This window comes from Nycticebus coucang, chromosome 10 (genome assembly GCF_027406575.1).
Source record: "Nycticebus coucang isolate mNycCou1 chromosome 10, mNycCou1.pri, whole genome shotgun sequence".
NCBI lineage: Eukaryota > Metazoa > Chordata > Mammalia > Primates > Lorisidae > Nycticebus > Nycticebus coucang.
Genome location: NC_069789.1, coordinates 50,440,413 through 50,459,912, shown reverse-complemented (window position 1 = coordinate 50,459,912; position 19,500 = coordinate 50,440,413). Strand labels below are relative to the sequence as shown.

The window sequence follows — 19,500 nt, the reverse complement described above, 5'->3', positions numbered from 1 at the left end:
GATCCTTTTCTGACAAAATTTTGTTTACAAGCGAGTCTATAATTTAATGCCAATGAAAGCAAAGTCTTTGTAGTAGTAAATATAAACATGTAATGTTTAAATTATATTTATGCCGTAATATATGTAAATTAATTTCTTATTGCCGCTGTGATGAATTATCACTGTTTCTGTGGGCTTAAAAAAGAACACATTTATTATCTTACAGTTCTGGAAGACTTAAGTCCAAAATGACTCTATGGAATAAAGGCAAGTGTCTGCAGAGCTGTGTTCCTTTTGGAGGCACTAAGAGGAACCAAAAAAAAAAAAAAAAAGAAAGAAAGAAATGTAAGAAGAAGGAAGAACAGCCTGCAGTGGTGAATATCACTCGAGTGAATCCTTCACCTTTTCCAGCTTCTTGTGGACACTTATATTTTTTAACTTATGCCCAGTTGCTCCATCTTCAAAGCCAGCAATGTAGCATCTCCAAATCCCTAACCACAGCCCCTGCCTCTGTCTTCTTACCTGTTATCATCTTCTCTCTGACTCTCCTGCCTCCTTTCATAAGGACCCTCGTGATTACATTGGGTCCATCCAGGTTATCCAAGATAATCGCCCCACCTCGAGAGCCCTAATTACATCTGTTAAGTCCCTTATCATGTAAGGTATTCATAGGTTCTAGGAAATTAGGACATAGACATCTTCGGGGTGGGAGGGATATTATTCTCTCTACCACTTAATTTTTCCAGCTCATTAACTATTAAAAATATACAGAAACTTGAGACCCAATAGCTTTATCAATAAATACCGTCTTATCACCATGACCTGCCAGAGGAATCTAAAACGTGAGGCAAGAGCCCAGGGTAGGTATCATTAAAGGCCACCCTGTTCCAGGCTATAAAAAGTCCAAATCAACTTTGTCTAATATTGTCCTTGACATTTTTCACCATTGCAAAGAAAAATCAGGGTCAATCCTTATCAATTTTGATGTGAATATTCAAATATGGATTTTAATAAAAGGCATTGATTTTGAATCCCTTTTATATTGCCAGAAACTCATTTTTACTTTATACTTCAAAACAGCTAGCCGAGGGTTTCTGTGACCAATTCAAAAGGCCACATCTGCAATTTTCTTGGGCAGAACGATCTTCTTAAAAAATCAGAGGAACTCTTGGGTACCTTGTCCAATAGCAATCCTTTTATCACCTTTGTTCCTGGGGAAGAGAACACACTGTTTAGCCTTTTGTGGGTTCTAACAGGGCTATACTGCCTCCCTAGGGGACATTTGAAACAGTTGGGGTGTCTTGATAATGGGTAGAGGTGGAGCAAGGTAGCTCTCTCATTTGTGTGGAAGGATGCTAAACTTCTAAATGGATGGGACATCTCTGTACTATGATGAACCCTCTCACCCCAAAGCTAACAACACCCCTGTTGAAAGGCAGATAATCTTTTCCTGTGTCTACCCATCCACATCTACTTCAATCACCTCTGCTCCTCAAATCTCCAAAGACCCCATTTTCCGCATAAGCCTAAGGACATTTAAGCCACAGTTTTCCAGCAGTAATTCTGTGAAAACAATACTACTGTGGTAGTTTAGGTGAAAAACTACTAGTTTGTAAAGATGGCACTTGTCCACGAGGCTGAATTAAAACCGAGAGGCCCTCATTCCTAAAAAGGATTGTAATTCCTCTCCCCTATATAATTCAAAATACATAGGACTAATCCATATAAGAAAGTCTAACTTACATCAGAAAGTTCTGACTACTTTGGCTTTTTAAAATAAATGCCAAATACTTTAAAAATGCTTTTTCTTACCTCTTTTGGTGCCCCTGCTTTGCTAGTAGCTGGTACATGTGCTTTGTTCATCTACTGCTACTCATTGGATGAAAATCAGAACTCTTCATTCTGAATTTGCTTATGAAGTTGGTGGTTGAACAGTTCAAAGTAAAGAGGAATACTTGCTGTGGCCTACATCTCTTGCTGAGTGAGGTCCAGGTCCAGCTCCACCACTTACTAGCTATGTGACTGTGGGTAAGGTGCTTTAATACCTTAGTTTGTCTGTGAAACGGGAGTAATGGAATCCACTTACTGGTTTGTAAGGTTTAAATGAACGTGCCTGGTATGTAATAAGGGCTCAGTGTATTTTAGCTGTCAAAAGTATTATTACTACTGCGTTGTCTTTTTCTACTCCTGCTATTTGATGCTCATTATTCATCCAAACATCTTTGAATATCTATAATGTGCTGCTGGTCCCTATGCTGAAGAAATTAAGATGAATAAAACATAGTCCTGATCTCACAGTTCATAATCTGGAAGAGAAGTGGATTTCTATTATTTATTTATTTATTTAAATTATTATTATTCTTTTGCAGTTTTTGGCCAGGGCTGGGGCCGGGTTTGAACCTGCCACCCCTGGTATATGGGGCCAGTGCCCTACTCCTTAGGTCACAGGCACCACCTGATTTATTTATTTATTTATTTTTTGAGACAGATTCTCACTCTCTTGCCCGGGGTGGAGTGTCATGGTATCAGCCTAGCTCACAGCAATCTCAGACTCTTGGGTTCAAATGATTCTCCTGCCTCAGTCTCCTGAGTAGCTGAGATTACAGGTGACTGCCATGATGCCTGGTTAATTTTCCTATTTTTAGTAGAGACGAGGTCTTGCTCTTGCTCAAGCTGGATTTGAGCTCCTGAGCTCAAGCTCCAGCCTCAGCCTCCCAGAATGCTGGGATTACAGGTATGAGCCTCCCTAGTCTGGCTAGAAATAGGTCCTTAAATAAGCAAAAGCAACAAAGTAACGTAAGTTACTTGATTTAAAAGAAAAAAGGCTGTATTGGCTACATGCTGAGGTGAGGGCAAAAATGGTCAATTCTGAAGGCTCAGAAATGTCTTTGAAATTCCTTTAAAAACAAATGTTACTTGACTTTCTTAGAATATTTTCATTTAATTAGAAAGAAACGGCTCTCACCCAAACGTGCAATGCAAAATACATGAAATTACCCTTTTGGAAATGTTGGCAAATATTTTTTGAAAGACCATAGTGCCTGGGAAGGTAATTTTTTCAATAACCTGAGGAGTTAGACACATCTTGATAACAACGAGAAGATACTACTAATTATAGCTATGCATTCTGATTTCAGAAATGTTAAAATATGAAAAAATGTGTATAGAATCAATTGAAATTTGATATATGTACAGGTAGACATGTGTATTTGGGAACTAGTCCAAGTTCTTAGCAATGAATTATCTGCTAAACTGTTTTGTTTTCCTATCTCAACTTCACTTACATCCATTCCAAATCTATCTTTTATAGTACTTTTCCATTTTCTCATTTTTTTCACTCAAAAATTATTGATAGCCTCCTCAATAATAAAACCAAATTCCAACCGGTTGGTGTGGCACATTTAACCTTCTGTTTTATAATCTGACCTGTCCACTGCCAACTCTTTACTATTCTATACTCCCTTTCTCTCAACCACCTGCTCCTTTCCATTTTGGCCTACATAGCACTTTCTAAAGATCTTTACCCCTTCTTTGGAGTATCTATTTATCAGGTCCCTTAATTATTTATTGTCATTTATTAACAATTGAGTTTTCAACTGTTGTCTCCCAGCCAGAAATACAAGTTCAAAATATATTTTATATAAGAAACTACTTATGTGATAGTCCCGACCACACCAATGTTCTAACTCTTGGGTTAATAGCTTCAGACGATTTTTGTAGCTGTAAAATATTTAATAATCTTCATTAGAAACTACGCTTACAAATAAAAAATAGCAAGTACCAAAAGCAGCAGCATTTGGGAAAAACACACTGTTTTTTTCTCTGCTCTTGTGCCACAACAATCGTCTATAGACTTGTGACCAAATTGGGAGGGGTGGTTCTCTAACAAACAAGCAGCAGACACAGCTGGGTTATCTTCCAATCAATTCTGACACTACCTGGAGAATAGCTTCAGAAGGCTCAGTCCCCATGACAGCCCTCCCATCCAGACACCAGTTTCACGTCTAGGTCTTCAGAACGTCTAACCAAGTTGGGGGTCCCATGACTATCTTTGGGTTTAATTTGCTGGAGCAGCTCACAGTACTCAGGGAAACACATTTACTCCTTTATTATAAAGGATATTACAAAGAATATAGATGAAGAGATGCATAGGGCAAGGTATAGGGGAAGGGGCCCGGAGTTCCTATGCCCTCCCTGGGCCTGATTACCCTCCCACCCCCAGGAACCTTCATGTATTTAGCTATCCAGAGGCGCCCCAACCTGTCCTTTGGGGTTTTTATGAAGACTTTACTACATAGGTATGACTGGTAGAAATGTGATCGAACAAAAAGCAAATGATTGATCTAAACCCAGCAAGGCCTGTCTGCTTATACCTTCCTTGGCCTCTCTGTGTAGCACTCCTTTCTCTAAGGTACAGAGCAGGACCCCTCTGGAATGAGGGTCTTTTGATCTACAATCAGAGTCCTGCAGAGCCTTTGTAGTGTTCCCCTTTTAATTTCTATCATAATTTTTGCCCACATTTGTTTTTTTCCACAAGAATCTTCACTCTGCACACTAGCAACATTTGTATTAAACTGCAATCTCTCTTTCAATACCTCAAATTCAACCCTCTTCTACATAAACCCAGGGGAGGCCACATGCACAAACAAAGTAGATATTAAAATTAGTTTATTTTTCTACTTAACTTTTAATAAATGAGAAGAAAACACAGTAGTCTGTCTCATATAGAACATTTATAATACATAACAATCCATAAAGCCTCATGGTGAGGTAGGAACAGCTTTGGAAAATAACACACAGTCATAAAACATACAAAAAGTTAGGTAAAATGTTGCAGCACTAAAGACATTTTATCTGCATCTGCATTTAATGAGATGATAACTGCATTTAACTGAGCCACATCTGGTCCAAAGGACAGGCAACAGCAGACACAAAAACAACACAATATGAAAGTTTCATAAAGAATCACAGAATACACTGATACACTTCATTGTGCTGTTTCAAGGCAGAACCATAACATGGCAATTTGTGTCTTTTTTATATATAACCACACATTAATTGTATGTTACATTCCCTCCAGCATCTTTTTGCCAAAGACACTGGACCATAAAATTTTTGGTTTAAAAGTTTAAATTGAATAACATACAAAGGCTCTTGTGCCAGTGAAAATGACTGCTAAATATTCCAGAGCTTGTTAGTAAAACAAAACAGCATTACCACATAATATTGGTAGAGCTACATCAAAATAGTGCTATTACAATTCCCATTTCATAGACGGTGAAACACTGTATGACACAGTTTCAATTTAAAAAACAACAAAAAACCTCCCTATCTTCCCAAGAGTTTTAAATTTTAACACTGTTTTATGACTTAACTGAAACTCAGTATTAAAATAAATATTTTTATATTGTAGAATTACTCTCCTATTTGTGTGAACATCTTAAGACAGCAGGTTAATGACATTTTTATCATTCAAATGATATCTCCATATAAACAGTAAAAATCTTTAACTCAATACCAGTTAACCTACTAAATATTTCACATTAGGTTCCATAGATCTTTTCCCTCACAACTTTCAAAAATTCATAATTAACTGAGGATGTTAACAAGACACAGACATGTTAACATAGTCTTCTACCTACTGATTTTCCAAGGTGCACTTGATGGAATTTTTCTATTCAAATTATACACCTTAGTTACTCAACATTAAAACACACATAGCAAGGTTCTTGAGGATTTTGCTTTTTAGGTCTAGTCCAAACTTTCACAATGCAGGTACCCTTCAGAAAAAAACTAAACAATCATCCAAGCAAAAGTAGTGACAATGGAGAATTAAATCTCTAATCACTAAGGCTGCATTCGGCTTGGGAAAAATTCTGGTTGGTTTAATTCAGGCACATGCAGTACCTCCTTTTCACTAAATTGACATAACAGACAAGTTTCTAAACACATATTCTATACTGATCTTGCTCAAATATAAAAGAGCCAGCAGGAGAGATGCAACTCCAAAAACTGATGCAGTGTTATAAAACAGCATATTTAAATATTGGGTTTTAAGTTGTCTTAATAAATTAGGGTATTTCCCTAATTTTCTTTCAGAAAGGGAAAAACTATTTTGGAAAAGACACTTAAATCCCAACAATATTTAAATATAAAAGCATGTCTTCTTTTTTTTTTTAAGATAATGCTAATATAGCTAAAATGGGTTAGAAAGTGCATTGTAAAGAAATAAATAAATTGTCCACTAGAACTCAAAAGGTGAGTCAGTGCCCACTGATTTTGCTATGACAAAGTCCTCTGAAAAAAGAAAATCCCGTGGTACCACTTTGATACACACATAGTATAAGCTACTTAAAACTTATGAAAAGTGAAATAACTAAAACCTAAAGGCTGTTATCTTCAAAGCACTTTTGAAAAACCAAACCACAGTCCTTGTCTCATGCTTATATACCACTTTAAAACCCTCATTCAGTTGATGTCTTATACTTCGGTGTTATGCTGCCTTTAAAGCAGACCCCAAATAGATCACCAGTAAAGCAAACCCCAGTGAATGTATTTAACCAGTTAACCTATTGTATCATCACCGAAATGTTTACATAACATTGTTTTCAGATCTTAATAAAATGTTCTATAAAGTGTTAAATCAGGAATGTACATGATAAGTACAATTCACAGCTTTCTCTCTTGTCTACCCACATAACGAGATCCCCAAATGATGTTAAGTTAAAAAAAAACAAACACCTTTTTGCAAAATTCAAGATAACTATCAGTTTAGGAATAGAGTTACACAAAAGCAGATAAAGAGTATTAAAAGATCAAGATGTATTGCAAACTGGCAGGTTATGGTTTTGGCCCGTTATAGTAAATGTGAACTTACAAACTATGTTCCAAAAATTACCACATTCTCATTGGAAAAATCAGCTGTTCTTAAATAGGCCCATTGCCAGCAACAGGCTTGTACTAGGGAAAAAACTGCAAAAGATCATCCCTTTAAAAAGTAACTGTCAAATTCCAACACTTTCATCTTCTGACCCATTAAACAATGAATTATTTCAAATCCCCAAAGGTAGCCAATCCTAAAAGTAGTTAGCTATAAAAGTTACTGAAGTAGTCAGAATACCTTGTTTCTAGAAAAATAGAACTATACATGATAACTGATACTAAATATCCATCTTTTTGAGGACAAAAGTCTACATTCTCATCACAACGCATAACCCTCTCATGAAAAATATAACTTAAATACCCTTAAATAATATTTGTGTTGGATTTGAAATCTATAGCAACAATGAAATAGCCAAGAACAATTTCATGTGTAGATACGTGGCATCTTGCAAAATAAGCCACTGTTAGACTATCCAAGCAATATCAATATGACTTAAAGAATGCTTTAATTATTAATTTTGTTTTCTAATAATTTAATATCCAATTGCATTACCTCCTGATTTTTTTCTCAAGTTAGTGGCTCTTGGCAAAGCACAAGTGTTGTTGGTTGTGTTTGAAAAGCCTGGTTTAAATCCATTCATGATTGGTCACCATGAAATGACATTAACTTTGAAGTTTTTTTTTTTGAAACATCCACAATTTAAAAGATTACATTAATAGCTTGCATTTAGCATGTAATTAAGTGTATTAAATGCTTAGTTAACACCCTTAAAAATACTTATATATTTTGTGAGTAAACTTTCAGCTCAATGTTTCTATATCAACCTTTTAAACAAAGTAATGCTGGTGAACACGTCCATGTTTTAGACTAACTTTGGTAGGATAAAAATGAGTTGAAATTCTCAAAATAATTCAGAAATGTAGTCTGAATATTAATATACAATAATCTAAATATTTAGTTCGGTAAACTTCCATCCCTGCTTTCACTCCCCATATGCCCTATTGTATGTAAACTATAGTTCAATTTAATTGTCTCTCTGTTCATTAGACTAATATTCAGCAATATAGAAGAATACAGGATAGTAATTTTTCTTATGTCCTAGGAATAGCCATGAATCATTCTTAAAATATGCTCCCATTATGCTATGGAATGATCCTAAAAGGAAAGTAAATATTACCTAAAATGCCAAAGCAAATAAATTGTTGATGATTTTAGAGTTCTAGCAATTATAATTCTAATAAAGTATAACACTGGGGGAAAAGAAAAGCAGCGAAATTCCAGTGACAATTTTAATTTATTTATCCCCCTAATTTTTATATGGGAAAACTGGAAATCAAATGTCATTATGTTATATAAGGTTTATACTTACGTTAAACAAAAATGTAACATAGTGTTAAAACTGGCTTTCCAAAACTGTTATAGCACAGCTGTACTCTGTACTAATAATCACAAAGTTGTATGTATATAGAACTCTGTTATGTAGTCCCATTATGTTCTTACAAAAATAGAATTAAACTGTGTGACCAGACAAGTACTTCAGTTATACTACTTGGCAAACTTAGAATTTCAATGGAGTCTTTTTCTTTTTCCTCTTGCAGTTTAAAGCAAAAGTCATATATCACATCTTTTTCAAAACTCACAAAGACGATTCAGGTTGTTTGTTTGGCATTTTCTTTATCTCTATCACAACAGCTGGGATGTTTTCAACTTTAGTCCTCTTGGGCTTCTTCTCTAGATTGTCACTAAGTTCTAAACAAGAAATGCTAACTGTTGGGGTCTTTTCTGTATCCTTTCCAGATTGGGTTTGTGGCAGTGTCCCACAGCATTGCTTCAAAGCACACTGCGTTCTGCAGGCAAGTTCACACGGGACTACACTTGATTTAGAGCCTACACTAGCAAACTCAGGCTGAATGGTAGTAGCGTGAATTCCGTGATTATGAAAAACGTCTTTAATGGTTTTAGCCACTTGCATGTATGATGCTGGATCTTCACATTTTATGTGAGCAGTGGCAATGATTCTGCTCCCAGCAAGCTGCCAAACATGTAATTCATGAACTTCCTCAACTCCTTCAACATTTCGAAGTTCTTTTATCAAATTTCTGATGTCAATTTGTTTAGGAACAGTTTGTAGAAGGATAAGAGCAGATTCCTTAAGTAATGGATAAGTTGTGTAAAGAAGTATACAAACCATTACAATACAAAGAGTTGGATCTAAATATAGCACCCAGCAAGGACCAGCCTCATGAACTGATGCATGAGTACTATTAATTATTTCTACAAATGCTTTGCAGGGGTCAGGGGAACATGGGTTCACACAAAAATCCCCTTCAGAACAACCTTTCCAAGAAAAGTAAAAGAGCAAGGCATTTACTACTACAATCACTGAACCCAAGGCATCTCCAAGGACATGCAGAAAAACTCCACGCATGTTAAGTTGTCCAGCCCTATCATCTTCTTCCAATTCCATATTGTCAGGTTCTCTGATAAGATTTCCATTCACTTGTACTTCCACTGTATCATTATTTGAAGATTTTTCTGGATCTACAAAGAAATAAAAATTTTATATCAGTTACATTGAAAGAGTTTACATAAACATCCTTGTCTAATTCCATCTAAGCTGTGAAGAAGGCAACATTTTTTTCATAAAGCACAATAAAAAATGTGCTTAGAGCAAACTTAATATAAATTGACAATCTGGGAACAAGCTAGGACATAATGGCCAGGATTAAATTAAGTCATTATGATAATTTGCTTTTCTACTCTCCTAAGCACCCTCCCTCCAAAAGAGTACATCTTTTCTGTGGGGCTGGGGTCCTGTAAACATTGTGCTATGTTTTTTGTCATAAACCAAAGAAATCATAAAATGGAACACTATCACCCAAAATTAAATGTAGTTATGGATAAGTCTACCAATATAAAATGCCTGACTGGACACTGGCTCTCTCCAATTACTCTGTCACTTAGGTTAACTGCTTGAGTATAAAACCAGTTTTAAATTTTAAAATTTCAACATGAATATAAAAGATAATTTCATGGTAGTGTGGGTTTAAACACCAACAAATTACAGGCCGGGCATGGTGGCTCACGCCTGTAATCCTAGCACGCTGGGAGGCCAAGGTAGGTGGACTGCCTAAGCAACAGCAAAACCCCCTCTTTAAAAAATAGCCCAGCGTTGTGGCAGGTGCCTGTAGTCCCAGCTACTCAGCAGGCTAAGGCAAAAGGATCAATTGAGCCCAAGAATTTAAGATTGCTGTGAGCTATGACGCCCCGGCATTCTACCAAGGGTAACAAAGTGAGACTCAAAAAAAAAAAATTACAAAGACTATCAGAAAAGTTGGAATTAAATGATCACTACTTGCCCCAGCTTTCGAAGCAAAAGTATTGATCTCCTAAAGCAGTAGTTCTCAACCTTCCTAAAGCCACAATGTATTTTCATTGTTAAAAAGGGGTCGAGAGACCCACAGGTTGAGAACCACTGTCCTAAAGGAACCACACACTAGGGCAGCTTAATTTTCTTTGGATTAACACTTTGTTGGGTGGAGTGAAATTCAATCACTTACTAAAACTTTTCAATGTACAAGTGAATGCCACTAACATATCCTGCACCTGAAAAGGAAAGCTGTCTCCCTAGTATGATACAACATGGTAAATAAATACAGAAGGAAATACACCAAATTGTTAACATCACTGAGCTTGGGTAGTAGGATGTTGGTTGATTCTTTCCCATCTCTCTTCCACATTTATTTTCCAAATTTCCTTCAATAGCACTGACATTCAGAATGAAAAGCATCCATTAAAAATAAAAGATGAGTAAATTACCATTACTTCTATTTCGGTACGATTATGAAAAGTCCTAAGTGAAGTAAGTACTGAACTTGCCCAGACAGATCCTAAATCTATGATCTTCGGGATTAGGGGTCAATTAGCTGAAATATACATTGCTGTTCATAAAAGAAACCTTTAACTAGGGCTTATACGGTGTGAATGTTACGTTATGAAACTTATTCAATGGGCGTAAGAACTACTTTGGCAGAGCAATGTTTTCCAACACTCAACAAATAAGGACAAATGGGGGATTTTCTGTTTCCCAAGAGGGGCCCAGGACTAGAACTGGGAAGGATTTTTGGTACTATTCTAGCCATCACCAGGAAAGACTCCTAGGGCTGCATAGGGATCACGGTCACCACTCGACCCTTTTCCTAGGGTCAGATTCACAGCCCTCACCTACATACATCCCATCACCCCGCACCGCCCGGCTCCTTACACTCCAGCTGAAGGATTCCATTTCCCGGAGTGGCGGAGCATGTGCGGGACCGGGAGGGACCAGAAAGGAAGCGGAGCGGCTCAGGCCCGCTCTGGCAGCAGGGGGCGCGCGGGCCGTCCCGCACAGGGCCAGGCGAGGGTCTGGGCTCCCCAATCCCAACCACCTGCGGCGACTTTCTCTGCTCACCTGCTGGGTCCAGCTTCAGCCCATTAGAATTACTAGTATTGGTCACCAGAGTGTTGGTCTCCTCCTGATCAGGCCCCTGCTCGCCTGGAGCCATGCTGTCGCTACCCCCGGTGCGGGTGCTCTTGACGCGGCCCCCCTTGGGGAGGCCGTGGCTGTGGCCATGCCCCCCGTGCGAGTGGCCGTGGCCGGAGTCTTGGCTGAAGCCGCTGTGATGGTGAAAGAGGCAGAGCCCCAGCACGTTGACTAGCAGCCCAGCCACGCCGACCCCGAGGACCACCAGCGGCTGCTGCATCTCGTGCGGCTCGATGAAGCGCTCGATGGCTTCCAGCAGGATGGCGAAGCAGAGGCCGGTCAGGAAGATGGCGTTAACCAGAGCCCCCATCACCTCGGCCCGGATCCAGCCGAACGTGTTCTTCTGGGTGGCGTGGGTCCGCCGGGCGAAGCGCTCGGCCACCAGCGCCACCACCAGCGCCAGCACGTCCGACAGCATGTGGAAGGAGTCGGAGAGCATCGCCAGCGACGAGGTCACCCGGCTCACCACCACTTCCAGCACCATGAACATGAAGGTCAGCATCAGCATGCACAGCAGCCGGCCCCGGTTCCGACCCCAGCACCCCATGGCTGCGGCTGAGGGGCCCGCCGAGCACGGCCCGGCGACTAGGGGGGAGGTGGCGGCGGCGAGGCGCAGAGGGTCGGCGACCTCGAGACGGGGAGGGCGGGCGGCGCGGGGCTCTTACCGCCCGAGACAGGCCGCTCGGGAAACCGCTGAGGGCCCCTGCGGCTGCACTGGGGCGAGCCCGGGACCAAGCCGCCGAGCCCCGCGCCTCTGGGCGCCCTCGGCCAGCCGGCGGCGCCGCGACGCGCAGCTCCTCCGGCGTCTCTTCTCCGAGGAGGCGCCGAGGCCCAGCTCAGCCCCAGCTCAGCCCCAGCGGCCCCCACACCCACACCAGCGCGACGGCGACGGGAGGCAGGGGCTCCTGGAGCTGGGGCACCAAGAGCCGGAGCAGGAGGGCAGCGGGCGAAGGCGACCGGCAGCTCCGCGCAGAGAAAGCTCCGAGCATCTGCGGGCTCTCCTTGCTGGTCTCTGCTGCTGGTGGAAAGAGGAGCTGACGGCTGAGGAGCTAAAAAGGCGGCGGCCACGGCAGCTGCACTCGGCCCGGTCTCGGGCGCCTTCTTCGCCCCCCCGCCTTTGCAGACGGTTTACAAAAAAACTTTGCTTTGCACTCGGAACCCCCGTTTTCACACGGACCCGAGCATGACAAGGTCTTGATGCCCCGCCCACCAGGCCCGGCACGCTTCCTCATTGGCCAGGACCTCCTCACGACAGCCACCTCATCCCGCCCTTTCGCGTTCACTATTGGATGAAGGCTCGGAGGGGCGCGGGGCGGGGGATCATAGCGCCAACTGATGGGGGCGGGGTCTTTTCCTCCAGAAGCCGGGCGTGGGCTGGGGGGCCGTGGCCGGGTGCAGCGGCGGGTGTAGTGGGGGCGCGGGCCGCGGGCCGCGTGCAGCGGGAGGAGGAGGGGAGGCCCGGAGCTTGTCTGGCGTTGCGGAGTCCGGGCTCCCACGCAGCGGGTCATCTTAGTCCCCAGCACACCTGCGGGGCCAGGCTGCGGACTTTGATCCTGAGAGCCAAGTACACGTGGGGGCAGGCCAGGCGGAGGCAGTGTCACAGATCTAGAGGGAGAGCCCCTGCGTGCCGGGCCCGTGGGTGCGCCCTCCTGTCAGAGGAGCCAGAGATTAGGCCGGCAAATTTATAAATCAGTGCCGCAGTTAACTTGTGAATCTGCTCAACACCAAGCTAAGGAGTTAGTCCTCCAGAAGGTCTTGCGCGTGGCTTAGACAAATCTTTGTGAATGTTTCAGTAAAGCAATTACCCCTATCCCCGTCATCCCCAGATCTTGTATAAGGTCAAGTATTTGTTACTGATTATCTAAAGCCAATTTCAGTTACAGACCTTAAGCAGGAGAAACCTGGGTTCAGGCCCCTTGCCTTGCCGCTAGCCAGCCGTGTGGCTTTGAGCAAGCCCCCTAATCTCTCTAGACCTGTTTCTTTATAAAGGTTTGGACAAATGAAACTCAGAAGATTCCTTCTGACTCAAATTCTAAGGCTCTATGATGTAACATTTTATTTATAGACTACGAACAGTGGAATCCTGTGTTGGTTGCTATAGGGAGTGGGAGTGAGCTTTTGTCCAGGTGGAGGTAAACTATAACGTTGTTAAATTATGATGAAATACTCTTGATAAACTGTGTTAACACTAGTTTAGATTGAATATATATATAATGCACTGTGCTATGGGTGGAGATTAGTTGATCTGGAAGGGAAAGGCTTCTGATCTAAGGTTGGGAATCATCAGAGTGGCCTGAGCTGAACCCCAACGGCCTCACCACAGTCCCTGAACAGGAAGAAAGACCCCAACTGTTCTAGATTGCTGCAAGACAAATGCAGTGCCGGCCATTGTTAAGAGCTGTATCTAAGGCTTCTTTCAAGCTATGTTATTTTTCATTGTTTTGGTATTCTTATTATTCCTATAATTTTTGTTTTCTCTTTTATGTGGTGTGTTTCACTTCTCCCTAGACTGGAGAGGCAGACCTTCACCTTCAGTTTCTGTTTTGCTGGAAAAGAAAAAAATAAAGTTTCCAAGATATTATGAAGGAAAAATTGGTAGAATTTTGTAATTAGATACTGGGAAGGAAAGGGTAAGTAGGAGAACAAAGATTTTCAACTTGATAAGGAAAATGCCGCCTTAAACAGGTGAGGAAGTTGGGGTTGGGGGCAAGGAGCTGGTTTTAAGGTTTTATTTTTAAATGTGTTTAATTTGAGGTGACATGTAGATTTTGTCAGTGCCAAGAAGTGGATCGATAAGGTGTTGTTTTGGTTTTTTCATGTCAGATGGGTAATGTGCCTATCTCATAACAAGATTTGGCAGGGGTGGTGGTGGTGGTGGTGGTGGTGGTGGTGGTGGTGGTGCACATCTCACGCATGCGCATGAAAACCCAATCATCATGCTTATGAACTATGAAAGGATTTGGATTGATAAGTTTTACGACTTCTATGTTGTCTTGTCCTTTGATATGGCAAATGACATTATTCTGATTATATGTAAACACAGCTTCAAACCTCCTTCCAACTAGCCTCTCCTAGATAGAAATTGGGGAGCCATTTAATGGTTAAGATATCCTGATGGAAATGGCCAGGAAACAGTTGGAACACTGTTTCGCCTTCTCTGGGGGCTATTGTGACCCTTTATTTAAAAAAAAAATAGATTTCTCCAAATGTGAGAATCTGATATCCAAAGAAGAAACAGTAAAGAGATGCTAAAGTCAGCAATGCTTCACAGAGTAGCCGTCCTTCAAAAACTAAACAGACTAGGCGCGGCGCCTGTCGCTCTAGGGTGCCAATCATGTACACCAGAGCTGGCAGGTTTAAACCCAGACTGGACCCACCAAACAATGACAACTACAACAAAAAAATAGCCGGGGTTGTGGTGGGTGCCTATGGTCCTAGCTACTTGGGAGGCTGAGGCAAGAGAATCTCTTAAGCCCAAGAGTTTGAGGTTGCTGTGAGCTGTGACGCCACCGCACACAACCGAGGGTGACTAGTAAGACTCTGTCCCCAAAATAATAATAAATAAACTAAATTGGGAGAGGTTTAGCTCAAAATAAAAATAGGCTTTTAGGCTCAACTCGGTAACCACTTTGAGAACTACTTTGTGCACACAATTAGGCCATTTCCCAGACGATGTGCTTTATTCCCTCATAATCTGGCATGGGTTTGGTGGAAAGAGGGCAGTATATTTTCCAGGTTGTAGAAAAGTTGTAATCATGCACTCCAGAGAGAGTAATACCATTTACCTAACTGTAAAACAACTTTCTCTCCCCTAGTATAAGCAAAAGAATTTGGTAGCTTTACTCAAAATTTTCCCTTTGCAGCTGGTTTTCCTAGTGCAGTGTTAATACAACCAGGAATAGTTTAAAATGAAGGGAAACCACAGTTTATGCTACAACTTTGAGGTTGTAGCCCCGGTAAGTAAGATGGCTTGGCTTTTTCTTCCTAATGTTTGAAAAGTCTCCTGATAGCTTGCCTGGTATCCAGTCTGACTAAGTCCAGCATACTTTAAAGATCAGAAAATAATGCTCCTCTGGAAAGAGACTGCTAATTTGAACAAAAGTCAAGTGCATAAACACAAACTGTGCAATCTCAAAGCCCCTTGGACCTTGCCTTGCTCTCAGTGAAAGTTTAAAAGAATCTTGTAGGATTCTTGCAGCAACTGCTAAAGACAAACATACCTGAAAATGACTATATAAAGCTGTATCTTACTTGGAAAGACAGAGAAACCAAACCATGTGAAAAACAAATTATATTTGACTTTGGTTGACAGTAAATCCCTTCCAATGTTCAATCTTAAAGCAAAAATGATGAGGCAGTTAGGTTTTAGTGGTTTTATATTTGTCTTCTGGAACATACTTGAATAATTATTACAAATATGAACTGAGATCTCTGGCAACATGAGGGCCACGGTTTGATTTTTTAGCTGCCCCCAAAGGAACAGGCAGTAGAAGAAAGAATAAACAAGTAACAATGCAGTAATAAAGCCTAGAAATAGCACAAAAGATCTCAGAGGTATAAGGGAAACCACATGAAAGAAATAGAGCAGGAAACGCACGTGGAAGCAAAGGGGAAACAAGAATAGTGTGGAGAGTAGACTTGTACAGTGAGAGACCCAGGAGTCACCAAGCTCTTTATATTTGTTATTTAAGCTAAAGAATGGCAAATGATGGGCGGCGCCTGTGGCTCAGTCGGTAAGGCGCCGGCCCCATATGCCGAGGGTGGCGGGTTCAAACCCAGCCCCGGCCAAACTGCAACAAAAAATAAAAATAGCCGGGCGTTGTGGCGGGCGCCTGTAGTCCCAGCTACTCGGGAGGCTGAGGCAAGAGAATCGCTTAAGCCCAGGAGTTGGAGGTTGCTGTGAGCTGTGTGAGGCCACAGCACTCTACCCGAGGGCCATAAAGTGAGACTCTGTCTCTACAAAAAAAAAAAAAAAAAAGAATGACAAATGAGAGCTAGCAGCAAAAGGAAACTAATGTTTCTTAGAGACAAAAAACTTTATCTAGTCATACCTAGAAATTAAATAGAAATAAAAGGCCTGTCACCTAAACAGAAAGGTTCATTAAAAACATTTGTGAATTTTGTGGGCGCAGTGTTATAGGTATTCCACATTAAGGTTTAGGCTGAATGTCTATTCCCTTCTACTCTTGGGGCTAGAATCATAATTCAAGTACAAAGTATAGAAGTTTTTAAAAGAATGAAATTCTCCAACTAGTAAAGGTGGTATAAAAGTATTTAAAAAGTGAAATTTAATTTAAAACTGTGTTTTTATCACTCTATCCACAATGTGTCTATAAAGATGATACTGGCCAGTAGAGCATTTTGCAAAAATCACTCACCTAATAAAGATGATAGAAATTTCAGGGAAAGTTACTCTGTGATTTCGGGTAAGTTCTTAAACCTTTCTGGGCATCACTTTATACACATCTCTTCAGTGAGGAGTTGTATTCAATGGCTTCTTAACTGGAGTTAAGAGGTGAAAAAAGAAGGTAGAGCTGCCTAGTGGTAGGGCTTTTCAGGCCACCTGTACTTGGGGTCATCGTGAATTCAGGGCTGAGTTCTCCACTTGCAAATTCATCAGAAACTACTTTTTTATTATTTCACCTGAGAGAAACTCATTCACGTAGACTTAAAAAGGCTCATTTGCCAGTCAGATCCCCAGTTTGGTCACTTTCACTGGATTGAGGGGTAAGCTCATTATGCAGACCCTCCCTCTGTCTCGTGAGGCAGGGCCTCTCAGGAGGAAGGCTTCATGGGAAGGCCAGAACCAGACCACAGGAGCTGGAACTTCCATGGAGGGGAGCATTTCTAGTCTCTCTTCTAGACTATAAGAATATCCTGCCTGTCTCTGCATCTATTCTGCCCTCCAGCTCCTAAATTATACTCTATTTTACCACCAAAATGATCTTTTCAAAACCTAGTTCTGATCATTGCAAAGTGCACATCCCACCTCTACCACCACTGCAACTGAGATCCTTCAGTGGCCTCCCAGTACTCAACAAGAGAACCACCTGGGTGCCCAAGGCTAGGGCAGACCCAGTGTGGCCCCCACCACCCTCTCCAGCCTCATGATGTCACTCTGCCTAACAGGACCGGCCTTTCTGACCCCCATGAATCTGCATGTTCCCTCCTGCCAAAAGGCCTATGCACTGTTCCTGCTCCTAGGACACTTTTCCCTTCCCACTTCCCCATATTGATTCCTGCTCATTCTGCAGCTCTTGGATCAAGGATCAGTGCCTCAGGGAGTCTTCCCTGATCTCTCTGACCAGTTCACTCCAAAACATGTTCTCTTGGTTCATTCTCTTTTGTGGCACTTAGCAAAAATGCAATTTCACATTAAACAGAGTATTTGATTAGATTGGAAGCTTCATGGGTACAAGGGCAAGTATGTGCTTTTGCTCACCTGTATCGCTAGCCAGCTTGGCACATTGCAGGGGTATACTCAGTAAACATTTGTTGAACACATGAATGCTGATAAATGTTCTTTCCTCAAATCAGTATTTCATGCATTCATTCCACAGATCCTTATTGAACACCCACAGTCCTGTCTACACTGGATGTATAGAAAACATCATGACACATTCCTATTAATTAGCTCACCTTTTTCTTCACTTTAAGCAGGCTACCACCCTTCTGTTGTGATGAAATTAATTATATGAAACTGGGTGGGACCCACCCTTGAAATCTGCCATGATAACATTCTAGGTTCTCATACAGTTTAAGAATTCTTCTTTGAGCTTCATGATGACCCTAGGAAGTTTGCAGGGCAGCTTCTATAGATGATGAACTGAGACTCCAAAAAGTTAAGAAATTTTCTCAAGATCCCACGGTTTGTGAGTGTGAGGTCCTAGCAACATTTGTCCATGATTTCATTTAAAAATGTAATATAGAATTGAAACCTGTTCATTTTCAAATCAAATTCAAATATGACAGGTAAATATAAAATAAAAAGTAAAATCAATGAATTTGTAAGAGTGAGGATTTTTTTTCTGGGGAATATATATGTATTTTTATCCACACCCAAATGTGGGGAGAACAAACCTAGTCTGAGGTTTGAGACCTATATGCACTAACTACTACAAATTCTGTAGTTCATCTCAATTCCAGAAGTTTCTGGTTCTGTAATTTTCTTATTAATCTGTAATTACTACAAGGACTAAGGGGAGGCGACCTACTTGTGAATGACACTTCTTTAACAGGTCACTCCAAGTTCTGATTCTCTAGTGATCTATTCCAAAATTGGGTCCTAGTCACACATAATTCTGTTGGAGGAATTTGTGAATTTTTCTGCCTTTTATCCATTTCTTACTTTCAATTTCCTTAACAACCTGAATATCCTCCAAAGAGCTAATGTTAGTGAAAATAGTGTCCCCTCGGTCTCTTAGTCCACTGCCTCTCATATTTTAATATCCACACAAATCACCCAGGAAACTTGTTGAAATGCAGATTCTGATTCAGTAGGTCTGCAGCGGGACCTGAAATTCTGCATTTACAACAAACTCCAGGGTGATGATAATGTGGATGGTCCCCAGACAGCACTAATTCCCAGACATTACAAGATTCCACTTTTAACTATGGAAAGAGGATTGTACATGGAGTAAGATATTCCCAGAAAATAGTGCTCTGGGAGGCCGAGGCAGGTGGATTGCCCAAGCTCAGGAATTTGAGACCAGCCTGAGCAAAAGTAAGACTCCATCTCTACTAAAAGAAAAAAAAAAGAAAAGTTGGCCAGGCATTGTGGTGGGCCACCTATTGTCCCAGCTACTCAGGAGGCTGAGGCAAGAGGATTGCTTAAGCCCAAGAGTGTGAGGTTGCTGTGAGCCCCAGTGCCACAGCACTCTACCCAGGGTGACAGAGTGAAACTCTCTCTCTCTCTCTCTCAAAAAAAAAAAAAAAAATATATATATATATATATATACACACACACATATATCCCCAGAAAAAAAATACTCACTTTTACAAATTCATTAATTTTACTTTTAATTTTATATTCATCTGTCGTATTTGAATTTGATTTTAAAATGAACAGGTATCACTTCTATATTACATTTCTAAATGAAATCAAATTTCTTAACCT

The 19,500-nt window shown here is 41.0% G+C and overlaps 1 protein-coding gene and 1 pseudogene across 1 annotated transcript; both read right to left on the bottom strand.

The window, feature by feature from the left end:
• Nucleotides 1–4,630: 4,630 nt before the first annotated feature.
• On the bottom strand, nucleotides 4,631–12,489 carry SLC30A1 (solute carrier family 30 member 1). The gene is made up of 2 exons (XM_053607314.1): nucleotides 11,313–12,489; nucleotides 4,631–9,403 (listed from the first exon to the last, which is right to left on the bottom strand). The coding sequence occupies exons 1-2, from the start codon at nucleotides 11,929–11,931 to the stop codon at nucleotides 8,499–8,501; spliced, it is 1,524 nt and encodes a 507-aa protein (XP_053463289.1). The 5' UTR covers nucleotides 11,932–12,489; the 3' UTR covers nucleotides 4,631–8,498.
• Nucleotides 12,490–14,201: 1,712 nt separating this feature from the next.
• LOC128598033 (uncharacterized) lies at nucleotides 14,202–14,343 on the bottom strand (annotated as a pseudogene).
• Nucleotides 14,344–19,500: the final 5,157 nt, after the last annotated feature.

Coding starts and splice junctions, on each gene's coding strand:
- SLC30A1 (XM_053607314.1), bottom strand. CDS start 11,931: ATGGGGTGCTGGGGTCGGAACCGGGGCCGGCTGCTGTGCATGCTGATG. Junction 9,404..11,312: donor GCTGAAGCTGGACCCAGCAG/GTGAGCAGAGAA, acceptor ATTTCTTTGTAG/ATCCAGAAAAATCTTCAAAT.